This window comes from Trichogramma pretiosum, unplaced genomic scaffold (genome assembly GCF_000599845.2).
Source record: "Trichogramma pretiosum strain Unisexual culture from Peru unplaced genomic scaffold, Tpre_2.0 scaffold21, whole genome shotgun sequence".
Taxonomy (NCBI): Eukaryota; Metazoa; Arthropoda; class Insecta; order Hymenoptera; family Trichogrammatidae; genus Trichogramma; species Trichogramma pretiosum.
Genome location: NW_019640940.1, coordinates 918,743 through 943,594, shown reverse-complemented (window position 1 = coordinate 943,594; position 24,852 = coordinate 918,743). Strand labels below are relative to the sequence as shown.

Sequence of the window (24,852 nt, the reverse complement as noted above, 5' to 3'; positions counted from 1 at the left end):
TTTTGCCGCCGGGGGAGAGAAAAGCTCCATGATAGGCGAGGCACTAAACGTTGCTTCATCTTATGAATTTATAATGGTGCAGGACGCTTGACCGAGGAAACTACATTATATCATGGATATTCTTCCGTATATAAGAATATTTTCGGCCGTCTCGCATTCAAATTTTCTAGTATAAGAATAATAAATCTTCGTTGCTCGAGTAATTTTTAATTCGTAAAGAAATTTTGACTCTCCTCTATCCGGCACGGGTTAACAATTTATACATATTTTTAGGTGAATTAAAAGCTCTCTGTCTCTAAAATAGAACCAGACCGCAGGCCAGCAACGATTATAAAATCCAACGAGTTCAATAAGTATCTGTAAATTCACCCCCGCTTAATAATCGGAGCAGTATTGACACTTTGGGTTGCGGATATAAATTTTGATGAAGAAACTTTATTTTCGTCTCGCTAAGCGTAGGCGCGAAAACTCGATTGAGATTGATCGGAAAGTCGATAAGCTTTATAATGTATTTATTTATCGTTAAAATTCGCGATCGAAATAGCCACCGCGCCTCGTTTGTTCGTTTAAAGGAAATTAATCTCGGCTATACAGAAAACGAAAAACGAAACAAAAACAAAAATGATAATTCGAGAAAAGCCTCGCAGCGACTTATAAAATCGTCCCGAGAAAGCGCTACATTATCGCGAAAAAGAAAGAGAACCGCAACAACTATATACTATATACACTGCTATACGCACTCAGCGGCAGCAGCAGCGGAGAGGAAATCGAGCTGTAAAGCACCATATAGTTCGATCCGCCGAGAGAGAGAGAGAGAGAGAGAGAAGAAGTGGGGATTCGACGGCGCGCGCCAACTCCGAGAGAGGTAGTACATAGCATACAACGCGCGGCGTGTGCAGGAGAGATATACCTGACTCCGGTACACCGAGTCTACCTTCACTCGATTCGCGCGAGTCCTACCAAGCGGACGTGTTTTCTCTCTCTCCCGTGTGTTGTTGTGTGCGCCTGCAGTACACTTTTGTTTATTGCTGCAGTTTCCGACGTGGCTGTTCGCTGTTTGTTGTTGTTTTGGTTTTTATTTCGTTTGTTTGTTTGTTTTTCTTTGCCATCTGACCTCAACTTCTACGTGACAGATGATCGTCAAAGGAATGAAGAGAAAGAGAAGAGATTGAGGTGACAGGTGCTTTTTATTTTTATCTTCGTTTCTTATTCACGACAAAGTGCTACGTTCTGATAAAAAATTAATATCATGAAGTGAGGAAATATCATCAAGAACTCTAGTGCACACATAAAAAAAAAGGAGTAATAATACATGATCTCGACGGAAGAACTGATATAGAAAAGCGATAAATTTTTGCGCGCCCGGAAGATCGATTCCGCGAATGACAACGAGCACCTCTTCTTCTACTCGCGCATATTTTACATTGGCTCGAGAGCAGCGAAACACATTGTTGTTGAGTGCATTTACGAGCAGCCGACAGTGAGCTAGACAGCAGCAGCAGTAACAGTGGGAAAAGGACGATTTTTCATCTGCTAGAGAATTTCTCGTCTCTTCTTCTTCTTCTGCCTCTTCTTCCTTGTAATACTGCAACGAACACGAGGCGTTCGACGCATCGCTTATATATACACGCAAGGTATGTTATCCTCCTTCTCCTCCGCTGCAGTGTCACGTGTTTATTATATTTATCGTATTATACACGAGATGTTGCTGTTCTCGTAGTTTTTTTTTTGTTGTTACATACCGTGTAGTTATTTTTTTTTTTCTCTCTTTCGTCCGTTTCGTACTCTTCGTTATGAAGCGCTGATTTATGGAAAAATAACTGCGCACCGCTAGGTTTGAGGAAAAATGCTCAGCTGCAACACAACAGCAGCGGCGTCGAGGGCAATGCAAAAACGCGGCGGCGGCGGCCGGCTTGGAAAACGTTTGAAACTGGATTGATTGTAATTTATGTGCATGCGTATATGCACAAGGCAAAGGCTAGTGGGCTGCGCCTTCGTTTTAATTTAAGCGCATTGTTTTAGTTAAGCCGCGAACAGAAGAAAAAAAAACAATGTGTCTATATGCAGATCGTAGTACGATTGGCTTCCTTTTTTTTCTTCTTCTTCCACTACTTCTATGCTTCTTCGGAAAATAGACGCGCGAATGAAAATGCAAACGCGCGCTATATAATTATTCTAAGAATAATCTCTAACGTTCGGGGTAAATTACGAAAAAAATTAGCAAACAAAAAGCGCAGTATAGCGTATGTACGCGTAACGAAGCAGGTTTTCGAACGTTTATAACTATACACAGTGGCAAAAAAGACTCGCGCTTTTATATAATTTACAAAACTGCACAAAAATTGGCACGCGCGTTAATATTATGCGACTGCGCTAGGCAAGTGAGAGAGAGAGAGAACTCGTGCAGTGTAGGTAATTGTGATTGATGCTAATAGTCGGATGCGGCGTGTGCTATGCGCGCCGCGCGCGATAAGATCCATGAAAATCGGGCAAAGACAATGAGAGAGAACTGCCGCTGCCGCTGCTCGTTTGTGTTTGCTCTTGAAAATAAGCAATTGTTCGCCGCGGCAGCATTAGCGGAGTCTATGCCGTTTATAAGAGATAAAAATAGAAAAAAAAATAACTATACGAAAATAACAGGATGAAAGTTCGAGCCTGCTGTTGTATACTGTATATAATACACGAAGCTTAATTATTTTATTACGAACGCGTACAAATGTGTATAATCGGCGCGTCGGTTTATTAACGATTGCGAAATACACGGCACAACCTGCACAACGACTTTATCTGCGCGCGCGTCGAATCGAAAGAAGCGAGAAAAGAAAAAACGAACGAAGAAGAGGGAAAAAAAAAAACTTGAAACACAGACGTATTAGCTTTTCAACGCGTCGTAGACAGCGAGAGGCGGACGTAATATTCTATCGATCGATCGAAAATACGTATTTTTCCTCCAGGCGGTTCTCTACTACTATACAGGCGTATATCTTTTCCACAATTTCCTAATTAAAAGTCCGACAAATCACGTTTCTATATATACACGAGGCTAGTAACATAGGCCTCTCCCGAGAGAGAGAGAGAGAGAGAGATGAAAATCGTGGTATTGCGCAAAAGGGCTCGACGTGGCCTCTCTGCGAGAGCTTGTGATTTATCTCGAGTAAAATATCAGAGACTATACCATGTATATAATATATAAACACGATATAAACGAACGCGCGGGGGGAGCGAATTTTCACGGCCCGCGTTCTCCAAAGGTCTTTGTCGAATTTTGTAACACCCATTCGAGAAGAGCTAAAAGCTCGGATATGCAATTTGTGCCTCGTGTGTGTGTGTGTGTAGGTTCTTGCGATTCGCGCGCGTGCGCGAGTGAGAGAGTGAGTGAAAGTAGCCGAGAGACAGACAGAGAGATGATATTGAATTGTTTTGCCAACATAGTATAGTTGTTAATTGATGTCTACCACCGCTACTACGAATGTGGGAAACTTAAACAAACTACTTGTTTTCAATTCCTGCCGACAACGTTGTTATTAAAATTCAATTAATGAAAACCACCGGCGAGATAGAGAGAGAAAGAATGAAAATTATTCGAGCGATTCTCTAGTTGTATCATTACGGATGTGAATTAAGCGCTTGAAAAAAAAAACTAATGAAAATGTAAACAGTTTTTTTTTATACGAATGTTTTCCTCGCATTTCATTGCGGTCGAATTAAATTTCGACTTTTACGCACTCGGGTTTAAATCTAGGATATATAGACGAAATAATATAAGTAGCAGCAGCGGCAAGCGCGGCTATAAAAATTGCTGTACCGACGTCAAGTTGTAACCGTACCGAGAGCCCCGCCGTGTATGTCAACTTTGCAACACGCGTAAAATCTTGTACGTACACCTCGCGTCATTTGGCAGAGAGACAGAGAGAAAAAAAAGGTAACCTCGACGATTCTGTCGTACTACGTACGTACAGATATATTAAAGCTCGGGCTATATAAGAGAGCGAGAAAGAAAAAAGAGAAAAGAGAGATGTTATCCTGCTCTACGCGCGCGCGACAAAGACATCTCTGCGACGTGGAACAATAGCTCAAGCAATTTTCCTTGACTCTATGAAAGTCTCATGTGTATGTGTATACATTGTGTACACTCGGTACTGGAATATGTCAAAACGACGCGCATTTCACCGTAAGAGAAAAAAACCCAACGACGACGACGCATCCTCTTTCGTTCGTTCGGCGCGCAGTTTTATGCATTTAAGCATCGACATTTTTATGCATAAAAAGAGACTTATCGTAGGTCACGACTATGAATTTTTATTTTACGCGCAAGTTGCAAGCTTCGAGTCGCGTCGATCGGCAGCAGCAGCAGCAGCAGCAGCGGGCGATGCAAAAAGTGCTTCATCAAAACTCCTCGAAGCCAGCTCGTAAAAATCGGTTACCGCCTTCTAATATACCGCACCGAGAGTCGAGAAACGCATGCAGTACCGCGCATATAAACGAAAGCATATATCGTTATCTACTACTACTAGTGCGCGTGTGCTCGCGTCGTACCCTCGAGCCGCGAGGTATACGCAATTACTTTTAGCTTAGATAGTCTCGGAGACTCTAGTGTGGTACATTACACATACGCAATGACATAATTTAAATGTGTGTGTGTGTGAGCAATATGTAGAGCCCCGCACACGCAAATGATAAAGCAAAAAGCGCACCAGCCCCAAGTTTCTCGTTAATCAAACTGCAATGTGTATAATAATGCTGCTACAGATCGTATCAGCTCTCTCTCGCTCTCAAAGTAAGCCTGCACACGGTGGTGCCCCGCGGAAGATAAAAGTTTTTTATACGCGTAATAACTCGAAATTTTGTCCTGCGCGCTCGCCATGAGGCCACCAAGCCGCGCGGCACCGCGCGTCACGTTTACGTAAGAAAAACGACGTCTCGTTGACTCGCCACACGACGCGCGGTATAAATTTAATATAAACAAATTGCGCCGCTCTTTCTGGTACAATATTTGAACTCCGTGAGTATAAGAAAGGCGTAGCAGTGCAGCCCAGCTCACGGTTTGAAATCTCACGTGCGGCGCTCGACGGGAGATTGAAAGAAGTACGCGAAGGAAAAAAAGAGTATGTGGGAAACTTCCGCAGCCCGCGCGAGAGAGAGACAATGAGAAGCGGCCGTGAATGAGTGTTTACATATATGCTATATAATAAAATTATTCGCGTGTGTGCGCCGCACACGATCGCAAACATCATGATGCCGTGCATCGCTCTTATATTCGCTTTTCAAATGCTCGCGCGTGAAAGCGAGGCGGATATATCGTACGTATACGTGTATATATGTATGATTTTGGCTTCCGCTCGACTTTTTTGCAGTGCTGAAAGCTCACGAGCCCGATCATGGCTTGAAACAACTTTTCGCTCGACGTGCAGCTTAATAAGCTCGATGATGATCGGTCGCGTCAAGCTTACGATATGCACGTAATGCCGATATGCAGCTCCTCGAGGCGCGATATGTATATCAAGAACGTGTGTTCTTTATATCGATACGTAGCTGGAGGGAAAAAAATCGTCGATAGGAAACCAGATGTATAAAGCGAATAATACATTCGTGTAAAAGATGACGAACGGGAAAAAAAAATGTTTTTATAATACGGGGGCATCGACGCAGATATTCATCATCACGATCGTAAGGTCGTGACGCAAGCGCGAAATAAACTCATCTCTGTAGCAGCAGCAGCTGCAGTATCTCATATATAATATACGTATACGAGGTATATACACAATTTATAAACACATCGATCGATCGGCGCGTTATAAAGCATTGTTTCTTCTCCCTCGGCCGTCTGGCTGGCGCGCGCGCGACCAGTCGCGATCGGCGATAAACTCATTATCATAATACGCATTAAAAAGCTGCATGTATACGTATACGCGATCGATACCTTAGTGGCAGTAGTAGTAGTAGTAGATACAGATAATATAAAAAGTCTTGGGCGGATTTGACCTTTTTCTAACTCGAGCAAATCGAGGCCTTGCCTATACCTATATTATATGAGCTCGCGATTGTATACATGCTACAAGACACACACGATATGGTACCTACCGGTGGGCCTATTGTTTCCTCTCTGTACGTATCCTTTAAGTACCACGCGGCCGATATCGAGATTACATGTAGAAGGATGTTGAACGGAGTTTTCGTCGCGCGAAACGAGCTTTGTATATATTTTAGGGTGTACCCCTTTTTTAAATATTTCGAATAAAAAGAATAAAATAAAATATATCTCAGGAGCCGAGTGAAAAACTGTAAGATGGTATATTTTTGCAGGTCTGTGCACAACATGGGTGCTGAAATCAAAAATTTTCAGCTCGGAGTAGCACGAGGCAAATAAATACTAATGTGGAAATGAAAAGCTTTGCGATTTTTTTTCTCCCATAAGAAGGGTTTAACGAAAAATTTTCTCTGAACAAAAAGTGCTTAATTTTGATCAAAGAATATGTGTGAATTTTTTCAGATTTTTTCGGACCATTTTTGGATTTTTGGCGTTCGTCAATATTTCCAAAAATCCAAAAATGGTCCGAAAAAATCTGAAAAAATTCACACATATTCTTTGATCAAAATTAAGCACTTTTTGTTCAGAGAAAATTTTTCGTTAAACCCTTCTTATGGGAGAAAAAAAATCGCAAAGCTTAATTAGTATTTATTTGCCTCGTGCTACTCCGAGCTGAAAATTTTTGATTTCAGCACCCATGTTGTGCACAGACCTGCAAAAATATACCATCTTACAGTTTTTCACTCGGCTCCTGAGATATATTTTATTTTATTCTTTTTATTCGAAATATTTAAAAAAGGGGTACACCCTAATATATTTGACTCCGAACGATTAGCCGCCGAACGTTCCGATTTTAATTTTTTTTTTCCTCGGAGAGAGAGAGAGAGAGAGAGAACCAGATCGGAGCGTACGCTCGGCGAAATAAGACAATCTAACAGGTATATTGGAAATCAACGTGTGTGTGTAATATAAAGCAAAAACGAGGTTATCACGGTGTGCGAGCGAGTGTAGACCTATATTATATATGCACATAGACCAATGCATTAATAATATATACATATAGAGAGAGAGAGAGCGATATAGTTTGTGTGTGTTATATATAACGACGAGAGTTATTGAGAAATCATGAGCTAACTGTTGTTACTCGGCAATCCGCGCGCCCAGGCACAATATGAGTTATAGGCCTTCTACCGGGAGAGTGAGAAATGGCTCGCGCATGTGATTGTATTACGAATATATTTATATCCGACCCATGTGCTGCTGCTGCTGTTGCACTCGCCATCGTCGACGTCGTAATCGCAACAATCATATTTTCTACCTGTCGTGGCTTGGATCGATCCGGCGAAAAAAAAATTGCCAGCGGGTCAAAAAAAACATAAACATCGTTATTTACGTATATTAAACATTTTTTATGAACCCTCTGTGTGTTTCTGGAATTTGTTGTAAACGCGAGATCAGCCATATCCTCTCGCTCCGTCGAAAAAAGATTGACAAGAAAAAAAAAGTTACAAAAAATACTATATACGCACGAGTCAAGGTTACACAATTACAAAAGAAAAATAGCGATGGCTACTGCAAAAAAAAAAAAAGTCAAAAATATATCGGGACGGGGTATTTCAACCGCATTCACTTGTTACCTGGGTTACTTGCCCACTATGTGTAAGTGAATATCAACGGCGGTTCCGATTGACTCTCTTATCGGGCGCTCACGACGCTTCGTTCTCCCTTTGGGATCAAAGTCTACATAGTCTTTTCGACTATAGTCGGGCTCCATCCGATAGAGGTTTCGAACCCACGTCCATCCCGGCTGCCACCGTGTTAACGCGCTTTGTGCCGCGGCTTAGTCACCCAACGCGCTCGGCCGAACGGCGCAGCTGTGGGACAGGCTATTTTTCGTCCATATGTATTTTAGGTTTGGTGAAAGTCCCCGGGCCTTTCATCAAATGCGTCGCGTCATCTCTTTTCCGCTGCTGCGTAAAAAGATTTCTATATTTCCACGCGCCGATAGAGTTTCGATGGTAAACGAGAGACGAAAGAAGAAAATCGAAGTTTACGAGAAAAAAAAAAGTTATTTATTCAAATAATATACGGAAAAAGTTTACAAATGTATAATGTACATCAGACGTTCGAAGATAAGAAGAAAATTATCTCTCAAGAAGTTAAGCCGGCGCCGGATCGCCACCGGCAGCGGCGTCCGGAGCTGGAGCAGCTGGCGCTGCCGCCGCCGGAGCCGCCGGAGCCGCAGCAGCAGCAGCAGCTCGAGCCTCTTCTTCGTGGTACTTCGTGATCGCCACGCAAATGGTCCACTGATCCCTCGCGTCCATGTTGGCCAGGATGTTCTCGCAGGTGGCGCTCGACAGCAGGTTGCGCGTCAACTCGCGGAAGCATTCCAGTACCCAGCGCCGATAGAAGCCTCGGCGCGGTTGGCTGAACATGGCCCGGAGTCGCTCCTCGTCGAAGTTGCGCCTCACGATGATCTGCAGCGCCGTCAGGCCCTCGTTGTTCGGTATTCTCGGATCGGCCCCGGCCTCCAGTAGCCAGCTCCAGGCGACATCCTGACGTCCCGCCAGGGCCAAGTGCAAGCCGGTCTCGCCCGTCTGGGGCCACACAACGTTCAGATCCACCCTGTGCTGGATGAATTGCACGATCACGCTGACGGACTCGGCGGCGCACGCGGCGTGGAAGTGCGTGAAGCCCGTCCGCTCGTCCACGTAATTCGCCTCGTAACTGCTGTAGATGATGAGGAGTCGGTCGACGAGCTCGTAGCGCCGGAGGCTCGCGGCCACGTGCACCGCCGTGGTGCGTGTCAGTTGGACGGGTCGGCCCTCGGCGTCGAGCTCGGCCCTGTCCCTGTAGCCGCCCCTCGACACGAAGTCGATGAAGCCCTCCGCGCCGTTGCGTATTTGCGCGCCGTAGTCGCAGCTCAGACAGTCGATGAGCAGACGATCGAGGTCGCGCCGCTGGATGACCAGGCCGAGGTTCGGTGGTGTGCCTATCTGCCAGTACCTCGTGATCGGGGCGAGTTGACGGAGAAAGTCGTGGCGCGACTCCTCGCTGTCCCAGTCGATTTGGTCCTTCAGTCGCACGATGTTCTCGCGCTGCTCGGCGAGCTGCTCGTCCGACACTCCCGTGGGATAATAGATCCTGAATTTCGACATCTCGAGCTGCACCGGTGATTTGAGCTTTTTTTGAGGCGGCGGTCGTGGGGTCGGCTTTCGGGCTTGCGAGATCGCTAGCGTACGTATAACGATGTAGGATATCTACGTACTACTGACCGTACAATGAGTTAGCTGATGTACGTATAGTACAAGTGTGTCGACGTAATTTTGTGTTTACGTTTGCGATCGAGTAACACGCGACCAATTATACACGACGATCTAATACGTAAACGTTGTGTTATTAAGGCACGAGTTTGAGAAATTTTCGATTAAAATAAAATTTGACAAATTGGAAAAATTTAAAAATAGCCATGAGAACTTCGAAAGAATGTTAAGATTAAAAGTACAGAGGGAAATAGAAGTGGCTTTTAGCACAGCTGTCAGGGGTTGACCCTTCATATAGAAAAAAAATCAACCTTTATCTCTCGCGCGAGGCCTGTCCTGTACACCGACGCCGTCGTCGTCGTGGCGCGAAATGCCAATACATACAAGGATACGCCCTCGATCTGTCTCGCAGTAAGGAACGACCGACTTGGGATCGAACCACTGCAGCTGGTTGTCTTTGTAAAGTCCCAAGGAGGATGCGAATTCGAGACAGCTAGAGAGAGAAAAGACAAATGCGGTGACTCGGATATGCCCGAGCAAACACACAAGAGATGCCACCGATAATCCGATAATATGTAGGCTGCGGAGGCGCGATCTTATGCTTTTAAAATAACACATATAAGAGGATCGGCACTCGAGTAAACGTTCAATTGAAAAATGGATTGTGTTCTCTTTTCTTTTTCGTTATTGTTCGACGAATATATCCTTAATATATCCGAACGCTTAGCCGTTAAATATATTAATATACATCGCACGTGGGTACGCACTCGAGACGGACGAGCTCAATTACGCGTTTACGCGATGATTCGGCGTGATCTTCACGCTCTCAAGAATACCAAAAAAAAATGATTAATAGCGCGCATATTGTGTATATAGAGTACGCGAATAAAAATTGCAATCATTTTCACCGACTCAATGCGCGCTGTGTGTTCTTTCGGTCACGGAGAGCAAGGCGAACTCGATTTTTTTTTCTCTTCTCATACAATCTACATACCGAAGCGCGTACCAAGATTTTTTTTACTCCTCTTTTCTGTTCTCGTATATAGAACAACGCGCGAGCGGCCTTGCGTAATGTATCTACTCCAAGCTCGAGTTGATTGTTCGTCCGTTCGGAGAGCTACACAATATGTTAATGACTCGCGAGCGCGCGCACTGACCCTACGTTGCTGACGATCGCTTGGACTACACACGCGTGCAGCTGCGACGACGACGACGAGACATTTTTTGCGCTTTCCACACACATCGCGACCGCATGATGATAATAACAAGCGTTGCATGAAAAACTCGAGGATACGTTTTCCGAGAACGATATTCCATTATAAAGGCTCACTCTCTCGCGCGTATTATATACACATACGAGAGACTGCAACAGGTGTTACGGTAAGAGCCTAGCTCTATTATATCAACGTGTGGCTCGTATAGTGCATCACACCAGCTCAGAAGACATATATTGCGTTTATGAATATATGGCGCGCGTGTGTACACAGTACGTCACGCATTTTCTCTCGATTTCCCGATATAGACTTTGCGCGCGCCTCGCGATTCCATCTTTGTATATCAAACAAACACTATTATACAGCCTTTTTTTCTTCTTCTTTGTATCTCGATTCCAACGAGTACAAAAGCATCGCTAGAGAACCTCAACGACGCGCATAAACAAATGCTCGCACACTAACACGTAACGCTTAAAAAATGCTCGCGCGAAATTAAATTGTGCGTTACGCAGGAAGCGATGTTGTTTAAGGTGGTGTATATAATCTGTACGAATATCAATCGCTATATGGTACGGGGATCTAGGTCGAACTTTTCAGAGCTGGTGGATACTAGACACTCTAGTGTGCGTTAGTATGCGTGAGCGCGCAGCTTTCACGGGCGCGTACGTATACGCTAAATCTACAATTATACACTTATCTGCCAATCGACGCGCTATAAAGCACCTCTTTTCTGGCGAATCTCTCTCTCGCTCTTTTGCATGATGTGTAATAACACAAAGTCGGACGTTAGCGTTGTTAACACGTTTCAACTCGAAGAGATAGAGAGAGCTTTTCGATAAATGGTGTATACTGACATTTTTTTAGTTGTTGCTTTTTGCGTTCTTAAGCGAGTGAAACGCGCGATAATTTGTATATGACATGGCTGTGTATGCAGAATGTGTGTATATTTATAATATGACTTACGAGTATATAAGCTTGGCTGTCGAACACACCAGTAGATGGTTATTAGCGAATAGTAGCGAAGTGGCTTACCTGCAATAAAAAAGAGATCAATCGACATTAGCTCGTGGAAGGAAGTTTATATTATTGGGGAAAATCGCGCGTGTATGTATGATCGCTTTTACGAAAAATGTGCGCAAGATTACACTGCTCGAAGCTCATTACCCTCGCCCCGATCGAGTCCTCGCCATTTTTGCATATGTATATGCTGCTGCCTTATTATTAATCCTATACAATCGCGGCAGCAGCGTATGGTACGTATATCGTAATTTCCCAAGCTTTCAAAAATCTAACCACTGCATACGCGTTTATTATATAGTTATCTGTAATTCTCGCGCGCGCGCGCATGTGTGTATGTACATGTATTATAATATGTATACATGAAACGCACCGGACGACTTTCGAAAAGTCAGGTATACGCTGTACAACATGTACCCGCGCCCGAGCACATATGTTCTATGCCTATATGCTTCATCGCGACGAATTTAAAATAATATAATTTCGTCGGGACACAGAGAAAAAATAATGCATACACGCGTCGTAATACGTAATCGTTTTTCACGTGCTAAATTTAAACTCCCGCGCGAAGCTCTCGATCATTGAAATCGGATCCTAAAATTATATGCTCGCGCTTACATGCACGTGTATCGTACGGCGTGTGCGGTCGTCGATGCAAAAAAACGCGCGGTACTTAGCATGAACTACACATACGATTATAATTAATAATAATAATCACGCAGACGCGTATAAAACGCACATGATAATTTTACAATATATATACACACACACGAAATCTCGCTTTTTCCCATGATCGAGCTTAATCGGTGCCGAGGCGGCGGTGGAGTTATTATTATTGCATAAGACTCGAGGAATGAATATAATATGATCGAGGCGCTTGCATTGCACGATTGAATAAATCGAAAGAAACAAATAGATATATTATCCATGTAACAACTTAATTTAATAGCACCTATGTATATACGAAGGTGCACTTCATTGTGTGTCCGCATCGATGGACGCGTTAATTATATAAAAAGTTCCTTCACCCGCGATGCGCGCGGTGTATCGCGTATCTGTATGGTCGTGTCGTTTCATCGAGCAGTACCGCGAATGAAAGTGCACACATACACACACACTTACACACACGCAAACAGACGTCCATTCGCGAGATTCCTCGCGTAAAAGAGAGCTCGTTGAGAATCTAATGGTAGCGCGATTTTGCCTCGCTCGCGGGTGCAGCGCCGAGATCACGCATACACTCGAGCGCGTTTACCGGTTGCGAGCTGTGTTGCTGCTGCCTCGAAAGCTCACGGAAAGTATTTCCTTCTTCGTTATTTTTATTTTTTTTTTTGTTGTTGCTTTGCAACTCTTTTTTTTTATCAACGCACCAAAAATGCAGCAACACGCGGCGTAGAATATAATTCTAGATATTTCGTCGGCAATATATACGACACAGCAGCAGTCCGCAGGTATTTAACGGTTCTCGGCAGTAAAACTTTCGACAAAGTGTCCGTGTGCACCGACTCACGCGCCATACAAACAATATATTTCTGCTCTCAGCCGTCGTCGCTATTGTCTCCGATTCGCGGACGTCTCGAAATGGAAACAAAAATTGAAATCGATGCGCTACTCTATATATAGCCGTAGACCGTTCCAATGAATTGGATTATTGGCCAATCGCTTATTTGTATACGCTGCATAATAGCATAGTAGCTAGCATACAGCATTGATATAAAGGCGGACGCGGCGGCGAGTAGGCAGCGCGGCGTCCGGGGCAATATGTGGCGAATAATATTATGAATTGCGATTGTTTCATGTGTATCGACTTTTAATTGGTGCGTCTCTCGCGGGGCTGTGCGCAACCGTGTGTTGACTGTTTTATTTATTTCTATTCTATATGTATGTACGCAACGGTGGGGGGTCGCGGGCGATCCGTTATTATTAACTCGCGGCGATATCCTATAGGCATATATACGAATCGTCCCACGTATCGTATGTAAGCTTTGTATTATCTTCGAGGAGTATCGATCACGAGTTGAACCAAAAAAAAAATCTTGAATTTCGGTCGATCCGATTTTTTGCAAACGATACGTCTGGTATAACGAAGTACGTATGTACGATAGGTGGATTTCCGAGAAATCTTCGATCGTTTGACTACGCGACTTCGTACATCGATACGTAACCGTTGAAAATATTGAGAAAAAAAAAATCATCATCGTCGATGAATAATAATAACGATAAAAAAAAGCGCCGAATCTACGTCACGTGTATGTACGGCGTGCAGCGGTCTCATGGCGATTCTCGAGCTCGAGGCTTACAATCAATATTCACAGATCGATACATTCTTATGGCATGTATATATAAAATGTGTAACTTTTCCGTGACGTGTATTATAAATAATATATTTTTTTTCTTTTTCGTCGAGAGAACTCTAGGACTCTGCTGGGCCTTATCCGGGGGTACGATCGAACACGTTTCGTTCTCCATAATATACGGCGTACGAAACAACGCGATGAGACGCAGACATAGAGCTATAGGGAAAGAGAGAAAAACTTTTACTCGGGTGCTATTTAATAATCCGTGTCGTGTGTATGTGTGCGCGCCCAATCGCGCCCGTCTAATCTGAATCCGTGCGAGAGAAAGAAAACGTCGCCACCCAAATATATATAATACGTCCCTTAAACAACCGTATAAAAAGAAACGTCGACGCTCCGCTGCTGCTGCACGTTATAAGTCACCCAAATGATCGCGCGCACACAGGACACACGTATTATATCGACTTTCGAGATCGGCCCCGCGCGCGCGATCGACCGCGGCTATGCAGAAACGAAATGTGTATAATAGGATATATGTGTATACACAGCTGTTGCAGTGAAAGAGTTTGCTGCTGCTGCTGTGAGGCCCCTCCGGAAAATAAGGTGCAGCACCGAGAGGTGACACACACATACACACTTATAGACCACAGCTATATAGTAGTAGCAAGTGACGTAACGGGCCAGCGGCTTCCCACACACGTATAGAGACTGCAGAAATCAAACTTCCTGCATTTATAAGGTCGAAGTTCGATGACGATATATATATACACGCTATAAATTCATGCACACGTTTTTCGCCGCTGTATACCTCAGGGTTCTGTGTCTCGTTTCGTTGCTCCAGCTCCAGCTCGAATTTTCTCGTACGTTTCGTAATGCAATTATGAGGATACGATGTAAATCATGCGCCTTGGCTCTATGGTCATTTATTTTTCTGCGCTACACATGACGAAATTCTCAGCAGCCACGATCAGCTCGCGCAGGGCACCCGCGTACGTCAGAGCCCCCCTTATTATTATTATGGGAAAAAATATCGAGAGAGGTAAATTTGTGGGCAAGGGCGTAGTAGCAGCAGCAGTAGTAGTAGTATATTTTGCTGTGAAACTCGCGCGCCGAAAGATGCATGGGGTCTCGACCCGCATGTTGTACTTACAAAACGTCGAGTTCGTACCAAGGCGCCTATTTTTCTCGCGCGCTTAGCGCTGTCGGTGAAAAATGAGAGTACAATTCGTACGCGCGTATATAATAACGCTACATAAGTGTACACGGCTGTGAATTGTTTTGGAAGTCTATGTAATGTGTACACGAGCTGTTACATACACGTATACAGGGCAGGCGAAAATTGTGTGTGTGTGCGCACGATTATTAATCAAGCCGATCATCGAGCGACAAGCATCGTACGCGAGGAATTAATAAACTCTCGATCGCGAGCTTGTATAATGATAATAATACACATAAACACCCACGTGTGCCGATACACGTGTGTATATAATATACTTTATATACGCGAAAAAAAAGTTACGTAATACAAAAGAGGTGAGAAGCCGATATAACATGTAAGTCTCGAGCTTCCAAAAAATATCCTCCCGGATTAAAACGGCTCAATCCCACGCGTGTGTTTAGCTACCACCACGTATATATATAAATCCAAATTCATGGCGATAAGTCAAAGATACCGTGCGCGTTGTGTACACCACGCACAGGGAAAACGAATATATATCCGATTTTCGCGCCTCGTGCGCACGAAAATGAGCATGAGCCTATAAGGCTCTATATATATACCTACCTAAGCTCGGCACATATGTGTGTGTACATAAAGTCGGCGCGTGCAAATGTGTTACTTTCGCGCGGAAATTAGGCACCATATATATATACACGCGTATAAAATACACGTGCGCAATGCGCGCGTTGTTGCATAGGCAGCAGCTATATATAGGCGGATTTTCCTTCGCTACGAGCGAGCTCGCGAGCGCGATGCTCTCTAATGATATTGCCTGCCGCGTTTGTGTGTGTGTGTGTATATGTCGAGTTGATGAAATATTCGAACGATGCGCATTGCCACTCGCGGTGGGCCCCCCTCTCATCCTTTGACGCCGGGAGGATCGTGACGCTTCGTTACCGATCACGTATTTTCCGTAGTATATATAGACGTATAGGAGAGGAGCTGCGCCGCGCACGCGAAAATGCGCGAGTTTGTTTTTTTTTTTTTACTTTATTTACGCTTTTTTTTACAATTCCTTGTAACTGTTGTACACTTGTTTTATTTTTTTTTTTCCTGTCGAATTCAACAAAAGCAATGCACGAACACACACACGCACACGGTGGTATCGAGCAGAGAGAAAACAATAGCGACCGAGTAATTATTTAAAATCTGCGAGCACAGGTTGTGACAGTAGGCGAGCGTTTTATTGAATTCGAGATCCGTATCGATGCATATTACAGTTTGTCAAGAACAATAAACGTCGCAGCAGCTCAGACGGAGAGAGAGAGGAACAAGAGAAAGATATCGAAAAAAGAAGCACAAAAATGAGTATAGACCGAATATAATCAATCGTGACACATATTGCTCTCGTCTATATAAGTGCAGTTCGATATGCAATATGTATGCCTCGTGTGTATCGTCGTAAACATCTCTATTATTAAAGTACCATAAACGAGCGTAGGTGAAAAAGTACATACATACATACACGCTGCCTCTCTCGTACGAGAGAACAATATAATGCTCGCGCATACAATGGCTGGGCACGATAAAAAAAAACTCGAATTAAATACATCTCGCAGAAACGATCCACAATACAATCCGCGGCTGATAATATAATTTCGTTCGGTGTGGAAGGTCAGTCGTCTGAACCAGAAGAGGGCGAGGTTCAATGGTATATATTTAATACAGTACATGCAGTTGCGTTTGATTGACTCATTAACGCGAAATCAAAATTCCACGCGTGTGCGACACAACACACGCGACATAATTTGCGCACTCGCGTGACTATTACTACTACTACTACGAACGGTTAAGCACTACTACGTGCACTTCTAACCGTGATTTTATTCATGCTCGAACGCGCTGCAGGAGATCGTGCTTGCGAGTCGAGCATTTCGAAATAATTATTACTTTTAACGCGAATAAACGCCGCCGCTGCTGCCGCGGGAACGAGACGCGGGTTATTTTTTCCTCCCTTTTAATTCTCTGCTCTGCTCCATGCTCTCAAAGCCGCGCGTGTCGATGATAAGGGGGCTGCTTTAATAAAAAGCCACCAATAATACTATTGTTTATACATAAATTTCTCGCGCAAAGCGTCGAGGTAAAAATGACTCGAAACTAGACACACACACGATATCGTAGAGAATATTTACGGTTACCGCGCGACCATTGGCGCAGCTTATATTTATATTACACGTATACACTGTATTATTACCAAAGGAGAGCAATAAAACGTAGACTGCAACGGGGCACACACAATGGAAATATCGTGTATATATATTGGATTACGTTGCTCGCTCGGACTTTCATTGCAGCGGCGGCAGCAGCAGCAACACGTCGAATCACCGACGAGATCGACGTAGACGGACAGACACACACACACAGACAGATACGCGTATACTAGGATATAATACATGTACGTGAATATAATACAGACACGCGCGCAGACATGCACTTGTTGCTCCGAGGCGTACTTTTCCGCGAGGTGATCCCGCCGCACAGAAACGGCCGCACTACTCGCGAATGAAAATCGTTTTTCTTATATACGTATGTATATAATCTCGTGATTTACGATCTTCTTCTCGATGCATATTATTATTACGTTACTCGCATGTATAGACACGTTATATATGTACTTGTTCGTTTTAACGGTCGATACATGGCTGGTTTTGACGGGTTTTCGGAGAGATCCTTTATAATACAATAAATATATAAGTGTACGATATGCCGATCTTTTTTTACGAGTTGGACGCGCGTGTCGAGTTATAAAACGATTTGCTAGATTTTAAGCCGTATAATATAGCTTAATTAAGTAAAAAAAAAATTAAGAAGGAAAAGAGAGAGAGAGAATTAATTTGAGCTCGTAAAAGCTCGGCTGCGTATGAAGCACTTATCTATCCTATATGTTACATGCGTTTGAAAATATATATGTGTGTCAAATCTATAAAACGTGTATGCGTAGACGTTGTGTTTCTTTTGTAATCGAATTTCTTCAACGATTCATATATCAATCGCATGTGGACCAGGTACAAAGTGCTCATAAATAAAAGTACCTATATATACATACACCGCGTGTACCGATACGTCGCGTCTCGATCAAAAGCTGCGTGCCATACGAGAGACGCGCGCGCACGAGCAAACAAACAAACATAATATAAAGACGCGCACCGAGACGCAGAGTACGCATATAATTATCCGTGCAATTTATCCTTTGACTCTCTCGAGTTGTGTATACATAAACACGTGTACCTATATCATCATAATAAAAGACAGAGTGGGGTTCTATTGAGACACTCTACTCCTCGCTGCGCATCCACACACACACATACACACATCGACAAACTCTGCGATTCGCTTCGCAGCTTACATACATAATGAGCTTTCGCGAGCACCGTATTATACAAATACAGAGTGGTATATATTGCATATACACGTGTAACAGGGTCGCGGTTATGAAAGTTGCGAATATTTTCCTTTTTTCAACAGCGACGGCGGCGGCGGCGCAATAGCGAGCGATATTAAGGCCGATATATGCTGCCTGTAATACTCATCCATATTTGTAACAACAAATATAAAATACAATATGCGTAGCTCTTTGACTTTGCGCGCTCGCGTATAAAAAAAGAAGAAGAAGAAAGATATGATGAATGAGATTCTATATCGATGCGATTGTAATATTTGCGAGCTTGCGATACGCGTGTGTTCGTATCATATTCGAGATGTATATGAGTTATTTAAATGAAACATTATGGAAGTAGATCGCGTATTATACGCATGGATATAAAGAGATCCTCTTGCCAAGCCTCGTTTTTTTTTTATATTTAGCTCCACGTCGAAATCGACGATGGAAATAAAAGGACGAGTTGGTTGAAAAATTAGTTTTTGGTATCAATGTGTGTTTCGTCGTTGTGTATACACGTGCTTTTCGCGTACGTGTCTATATTATATCTAAGCACTCTGTACGTAATATCCTGTAAACGCGCACGATCTCTGCTCCTTTGCCTCGAGTTGAGTGACTCTATTGGCCATATGCACCTTTATATGCGAACACAGCGCTAAATTAATTAATTGCCAATTCGGTGAAGTGCGTTTGTGAGTACATACGATTTCAAGCTGTATGTATACAGAGATGCAGACAATATATAAATGAAATATCAGATCAAAATCCCATTGAATATCGTTTTCTCTCGCCTATACCCCGCCAGCGGCTTTCTGTTATATTAATACTGTTGTGTGTGTGCACCTCTCGATGCTGTTGTCGATAAAATACACACAGCATCCATTCGACGATCGTGAGCTGGACTTTAACACTTGTGTGTATATACTCGCGCACACGTGCACACAGACGTACACAGGTTTAATGCTACATTATACGCGCTACGCGCGATCTCGTGCGCACTTGCACTTTTTAGAGAAAGATAGAGAGAGAGAGAGAAATATAAAACCCGTTCGCCGAGTATGGAGTCAAGATCGAGGAAAAAAGAGAAAACCACACCCTGTGGTGGACGTGTATATAACGGTCGCGATGTAAATATAATAATATCGTTCGGCTTTTCCACGTCGAGCAGCTGCGCGCACTTTTGTTGCCTGTACAGATATATATTTTTTTGTTCTCTGCAACGCGTGCAGAGTCGGAGGAAACGACGATAAATCCTCGGTCATTTCGCCGTATATAATCCATCTATCTAAATGAAATCAATCGAATCTGGATAATTTCTCGGTAATGCGCGCCTCGTCTATGCAGGGGGCACACAGCAGCGGCATTTTCCAAATTTTCTCGAGTCTCTCTATAAAAATACGTGAGTCCACGATTGGTGCAAGTTTTTTTTCTCGCTCGCTCGCTCGCTGCTGATCGTGTGGTGAAATAAATCAGCTGCTGCCGCCGCGCTTTATGGTACATTGCACAAGGACACCGCATAATTCTTCGTGCGCGCGGAGTAGGTTCTATATATAAGCCGCATATACGATGCAGCAGCAGCAGAAGCGCGTAGTGTGCCCGTAACTTTCGTTTAATAGACATAAATTTCGAGAGTGAAATGCGCGCGATCAATATTGAAAACTTTTCTTTATATTTATACGTGCAGGCAGCTCGTGCGTTAGTTTGTCGTCGTCGTCGTCGTCGTCGTCGTTCGACTTTGGTCAAAACGCGAAAGTGGATTTACACGTTGCACACACAGACACACACACACTCACACAAGTGTGTGAGACGCTTTTATAATGAGCTTTCGCTGCAAGACCGCGGCGGCACGCGTAGAGAGATATATCTATATGTGTGTGCCTGCTGGCCGCATAGCTCGCATAGCGTAGCCGAGATTTTTCGAATTATTTTTGTGATAATTGTTTGTACTTTTTTTTTTTTTTGTTTCGTTTTCGCAGATAGTGAGCACTCAACGCTATGTGATACATACATTTAACAGAGAGATGGCGAAAAATCCTTTGCACGCTTTTACATCGATTGCTACGTATATACACTTTTTTTCGTGGCTTAGACAAGCAAAAATATTATTAATGCGTATAAAAAAAGTCGTCCGTGCCTCTCGGGCGCGCTTTCTCGAATAGCGCATATAAAAGTATACAAGGAAGGAAAATTATACGAGCTCTCAGCAGTAGCAGCAGCAGCAGCAGCAAAAAAAGAGAAGAAAAAAAAAGTTTAGCCTTTAATAAAGTTTATTATATTCTTCTTTTCTTCTTCGAGGCTACTGCGGAGTCCGCGCGAGAGAATTATACAATTTTACTGTTCAACGATCTGCCGCATAAAATCAAATCAGCATATCAGCATTAGCCAGTAGCAGCAGCGGAGCCCCAAAGAGAAAAGACAAAACTCATTAACCTCGATACTCTCCATATAGACGTTGATAATTATACACCTCGAAACACAATACGGAAAAAGAAACACGAATTGGCGGCGGCTTAAAGTCCGGAAGAAAATGAGAAAATATACGAGATTATTACGAATGCATAACCGAGAAATTAACGTGGCTGATCTTGCCATTACACCAAGATACTACTGTATTTACGACTTTCCCATTGTTGTTGATAATGCGCGCGCCGCGGCGATGTTCATACATTAGGAAGCCCGTAAAAAGGAAAAAAAAGAAAGAAAGAAAGAAGGAACGAAAAGGCAATCGAGGCAGCTAAAATCGAATCCTTAATAACCCCGATGCGATGACGAAAGTTCGTATACTCGTTATGCGAAAAGATAGGGCCTATTTCGTCATTGATATTACGCGTATACGCGCTCGTCGACGATCTTCTCTCTCACTGCGTACGGAGCAAGGAAGATCGTTAATCACGCGCCTATTTTGCGCAAAGAGCAGCCGCGGACCGCAGGAAGATTTTCCTTTCATCGCGAGGACGACGACGACGATCGACGACGAGGATCTCCTTCTCGGCGATTGTTGAATTCATATATTATGTATATAAAATTTGGGTCATACGTTTATGAATGCATATTATAATACAGCGCATAAAGGCCGCACGACACGCGTTCGTATATATACGTGCGAGTTTCTCCGCTCGGATGATGATGCCCACACCGCCACTCTGTATATTATATACGAGCGCGCGCGAGGGATCGTTAAAAGGAATTATAGGGTATGTGTGTGTGTGTGTGTGTGTGTGTGTGTGTACGCTGCGTATGGCGTAATTAGCAGAAAATGACATAATCCCCGTACGACAAACTCATTCGTTTTTTGCCTTCGGTGCGAGCACAGCCCGCGTATTGATGTATAAGAAATCAATTTGGTATGGCATCCTTGACGAAAAAAAAGGCGACACCGATCGAGACGAATGAAAAACCAGTCGCGCACACAAGTGCGCAATAATAATAACATTATGATACGAAACGAAAACTCGTTAGAGAGAGAGAAAAAAAACACCTGTTAGCATCCAGCGTGTATTATATACATATGCACACCGATAAGCTTACGCAAGACGAGAGACCTTTTGTGCGTATCGGAATATAGCGAACACCGGGAGATCCGACGCGCCGAGTTATCATCACGTATGTATACGTACGTGTATATAGTATGAACTTTCACTCGCGCCTGTTTTATTAGGTCAGTATGATACTTTTGTTTGGGTGGTGCTCATATGCTGCTGCATTTCCTTTGTGTATGACGTCTCTCTCTCTCTCTCTTTCTCTCGCTCGTGTATATATAATAATAATACATACGTGACGATATTTAGCGGTACATTACGTTGCAGCGCGCATGAAAATCGAGCGGAGAAAGTCCATACGTGTATAGCGCATTATTATAATGTAGATCAATTTATACGCGGTGGTGTGGGGAGGGGCTCGATTAAAATCCAACATACACACACACACACACACATTTACATCCAATACTTTATGCATATGCAGCTCCTGTATAAGCACGTGGTCCATAACGTATATATACTAATTACGTAAAACTTCTTTGTTTGCCGCAGATTTTCACATCGTCGGCATCGGCGCGGATAGACAGAAAAATAGAGCTCTATCATCATGTCGCTTCGTTGTCAAGCGTCGCTCATCCTGCTCGTCGCCTGCGCTGGTCGGCTCGTCGTGCCGGCCGTGGTGCTGCCGCGACCCCCGTCCTCGCCCAACTACATCCCGGAGTCGACGAGCGGCGGCAACGGCAACGGCGGTGGCAGCAGTCAGGAGCAGGATCGACAGTCGAGCAGCGATCCTGGCAAGCTGAATTACAACGAGAAAGCTCTGTACGGCAGCAGCAGCGGCGGCTCCACGAACGTCGAGAAACCAGATATCCCGGACTATAGGTATATATAATGCGGTACATAATACTATTTTTTTTGCGTTGAATAGAGCAAGCGCGCGGGAGTAACTGCAGCAGCAGCTCTTATGTAAAAGCCGGTCGTTTTGCTCGCCGTAAATATTATACTACGATCGAGCGTCTATAATGTTAGAGCTTATGGGATAAGTATGTATAATAAGGGAGTCGCGCGTGTGAATTATTGCCTCGGCGCGAGATCGCTATTACATACTATGCACCGCGTGCGATATAATATCGATTCGTGCGAAACAACGAGCGATTATATCCCTTTTTTCGTCTACATAGGTATCTGGAAATCGAGCTACGCGACGCCGAGAACGTCGACAGCATCGATCTTCACGGCCTCGTCCAGGCAGTGCTCGATGCCCATCAGCCTCAATCGCAGCAGCAGCAGCAGCAACAGACTCTGCCGACCGAGGAGACTACCGAGGACGAGAGCAATCAGACCCTGCCCCATCCCATAGTCGTGCCCCACTCGATCCTCGGCGTGCGCGACGTCGGACTCGGCCTGCCCGGTGCCCAGCGCCTCTTCGAGCCCGTTGTGAGACAGCATCATCATTTCAGCGTGTACGAAACTGCCGCTTCCTCGGGGCTCGAGGGCTCGACGAAAAATTTCAACGACGAGAAGCTGTATTATCTCAAGAGCGGCAGGCCCAAGGTCTACGTGAACTTCCGCGGCAAGAGCGGCAACTTCCGACAGGATCTCGGCGATTCGCGGGTCACCGTGAGAATCGAGCCTGCAGCCTTTCTGAGAGCCACGCAGTCCTATCACATGGTGAGAGAATTTTCATTTTCTTAATAAAACAAGTCGTAGAACGCGAGTATAACACATTTTCATTCTCTCCGCAGGAAAAGAAGACGAAAGCGCCGAAGAAGTACGACGCTCGTCTGCACGGCTCGTCCGCGGCAACGGCCACCGATCAACGAGTAATCAGCAGCGGCGGCAGTCCCACGAGCACTACCACGTCGACGACGACGGCGTCCACGACGACCTCCTCGACGACGGAGAACGCGATGACGACGTCGAGCGAGCTGCCGAAGCAGATACCCGCGCCGCCGAGTCGCGTGCCGTCCCTGCTGCCGATCGCCCACACGACGCCCGTGCAGAGGTACACGCTGAGAAGAAGCGATATCTTGCCCGGATACGCATTTCCCGAATAAACAACAAAAAGAGAATAAAAAAAAAATAAACGAGACCCGTCGAAATTAGGTGTAATGACATTGTATTGCGAGAGAGGCAAAGATACAAAGATAAGTGATATGTAAGATATTTCTACCATTTGTGTCTTGGTTTAATTATTTATTTATTTATTTTAATTTTTTTTTGTTTTGATAAATTAGACTAAGTTAATTATGTTATAGCTCGAATAATAAAAATGTATATAGTAAAACGACAGATTGTATCTCAATGTGCTCGTTGTAACGTGGATAACGAATCGATCCTCTAATTCTCTTTCGAAAAAATAACACGATACTTTGTTCGCGATAAATTCATTAAACGTCATTTTGACTTTTAATTAATTTTTGACTCGACGATTTTATATACTTGTATGCTAATTGACATCTCGAGTGTAAATAGCCTTTATAAGCGAAACTGCAATTATGTAACGATAATTGGGGGGATAAAATGCTGTTTATGTAAGAGTATCAGGAGTAACAGGCGTATTTCGAATGCTCATATATTGCGGTGCGATGCAAAAATGAAAAAGAAAAAAAAAACTATGAATATTTATAAATTTTACAGATTACTTTGATTTTGTTAAGTTTATAATTACGATAAATATTGTACTGGGGCGTGAAAAGCGTAACTATCGTAATGTTTGAGTTATATACGGACCAACACTTTTAGCTGTGATGAACGCATAGATTTACATTATTATATACGATCTGAATTCAACTAACCTAATGAGAATTTTGCAAATGAAAACGAGATTTATATATGATATAATGAATAAATATATATTTATGCAAGTGCTAATGTTAATCCCGAAGATGTAAAAAAAACGAAATAAACATATATGTTACCGAAGCGAACATCATTCGCGTTTTCAATGAGAGGT

General features: G+C 43.7%; 2 protein-coding genes across 2 annotated transcripts in view; one reads left to right on the top strand and one right to left on the bottom strand.

Annotated features, from left to right (window-relative positions):
• Positions 1 to 24,852, bottom strand: part of LOC106659899 (unconventional myosin-Ie-like) — an 88,078-nt gene that overhangs the window by 35,738 nt on the left and 27,488 nt on the right. The window lies entirely within an intron of this gene.
• On the top strand, positions 903 to 24,826 carry LOC106659900. The gene is made up of 4 exons (XM_014382653.2): positions 903 to 1,634; positions 22,449 to 22,778; positions 23,078 to 23,567; positions 23,642 to 24,826. The coding sequence occupies exons 2-4, from the start codon at positions 22,504 to 22,506 to the stop codon at positions 23,951 to 23,953; spliced, it is 1,077 nt and encodes a 358-aa protein (XP_014238139.1). The 5' UTR covers positions 903 to 1,634; positions 22,449 to 22,503; the 3' UTR covers positions 23,954 to 24,826.

Bases quoted from the DNA above. Each gene is read 5' to 3' on its own strand.
- LOC106659900 (XM_014382653.2), top strand. From the start codon at position 22,504: ATGTCGCTTCGTTGTCAAGCGTCGCTCATCCTGCTCGTCGCCTGCGCT. The intron at 22,779-23,077 runs GTATATATAATG...TCGTCTACATAG, and splicing joins CCAGATATCCCGGACTATAG to GTATCTGGAAATCGAGCTAC. The intron at 23,568-23,641 runs GTGAGAGAATTT...TTCTCTCCGCAG, and splicing joins CCACGCAGTCCTATCACATG to GAAAAGAAGACGAAAGCGCC.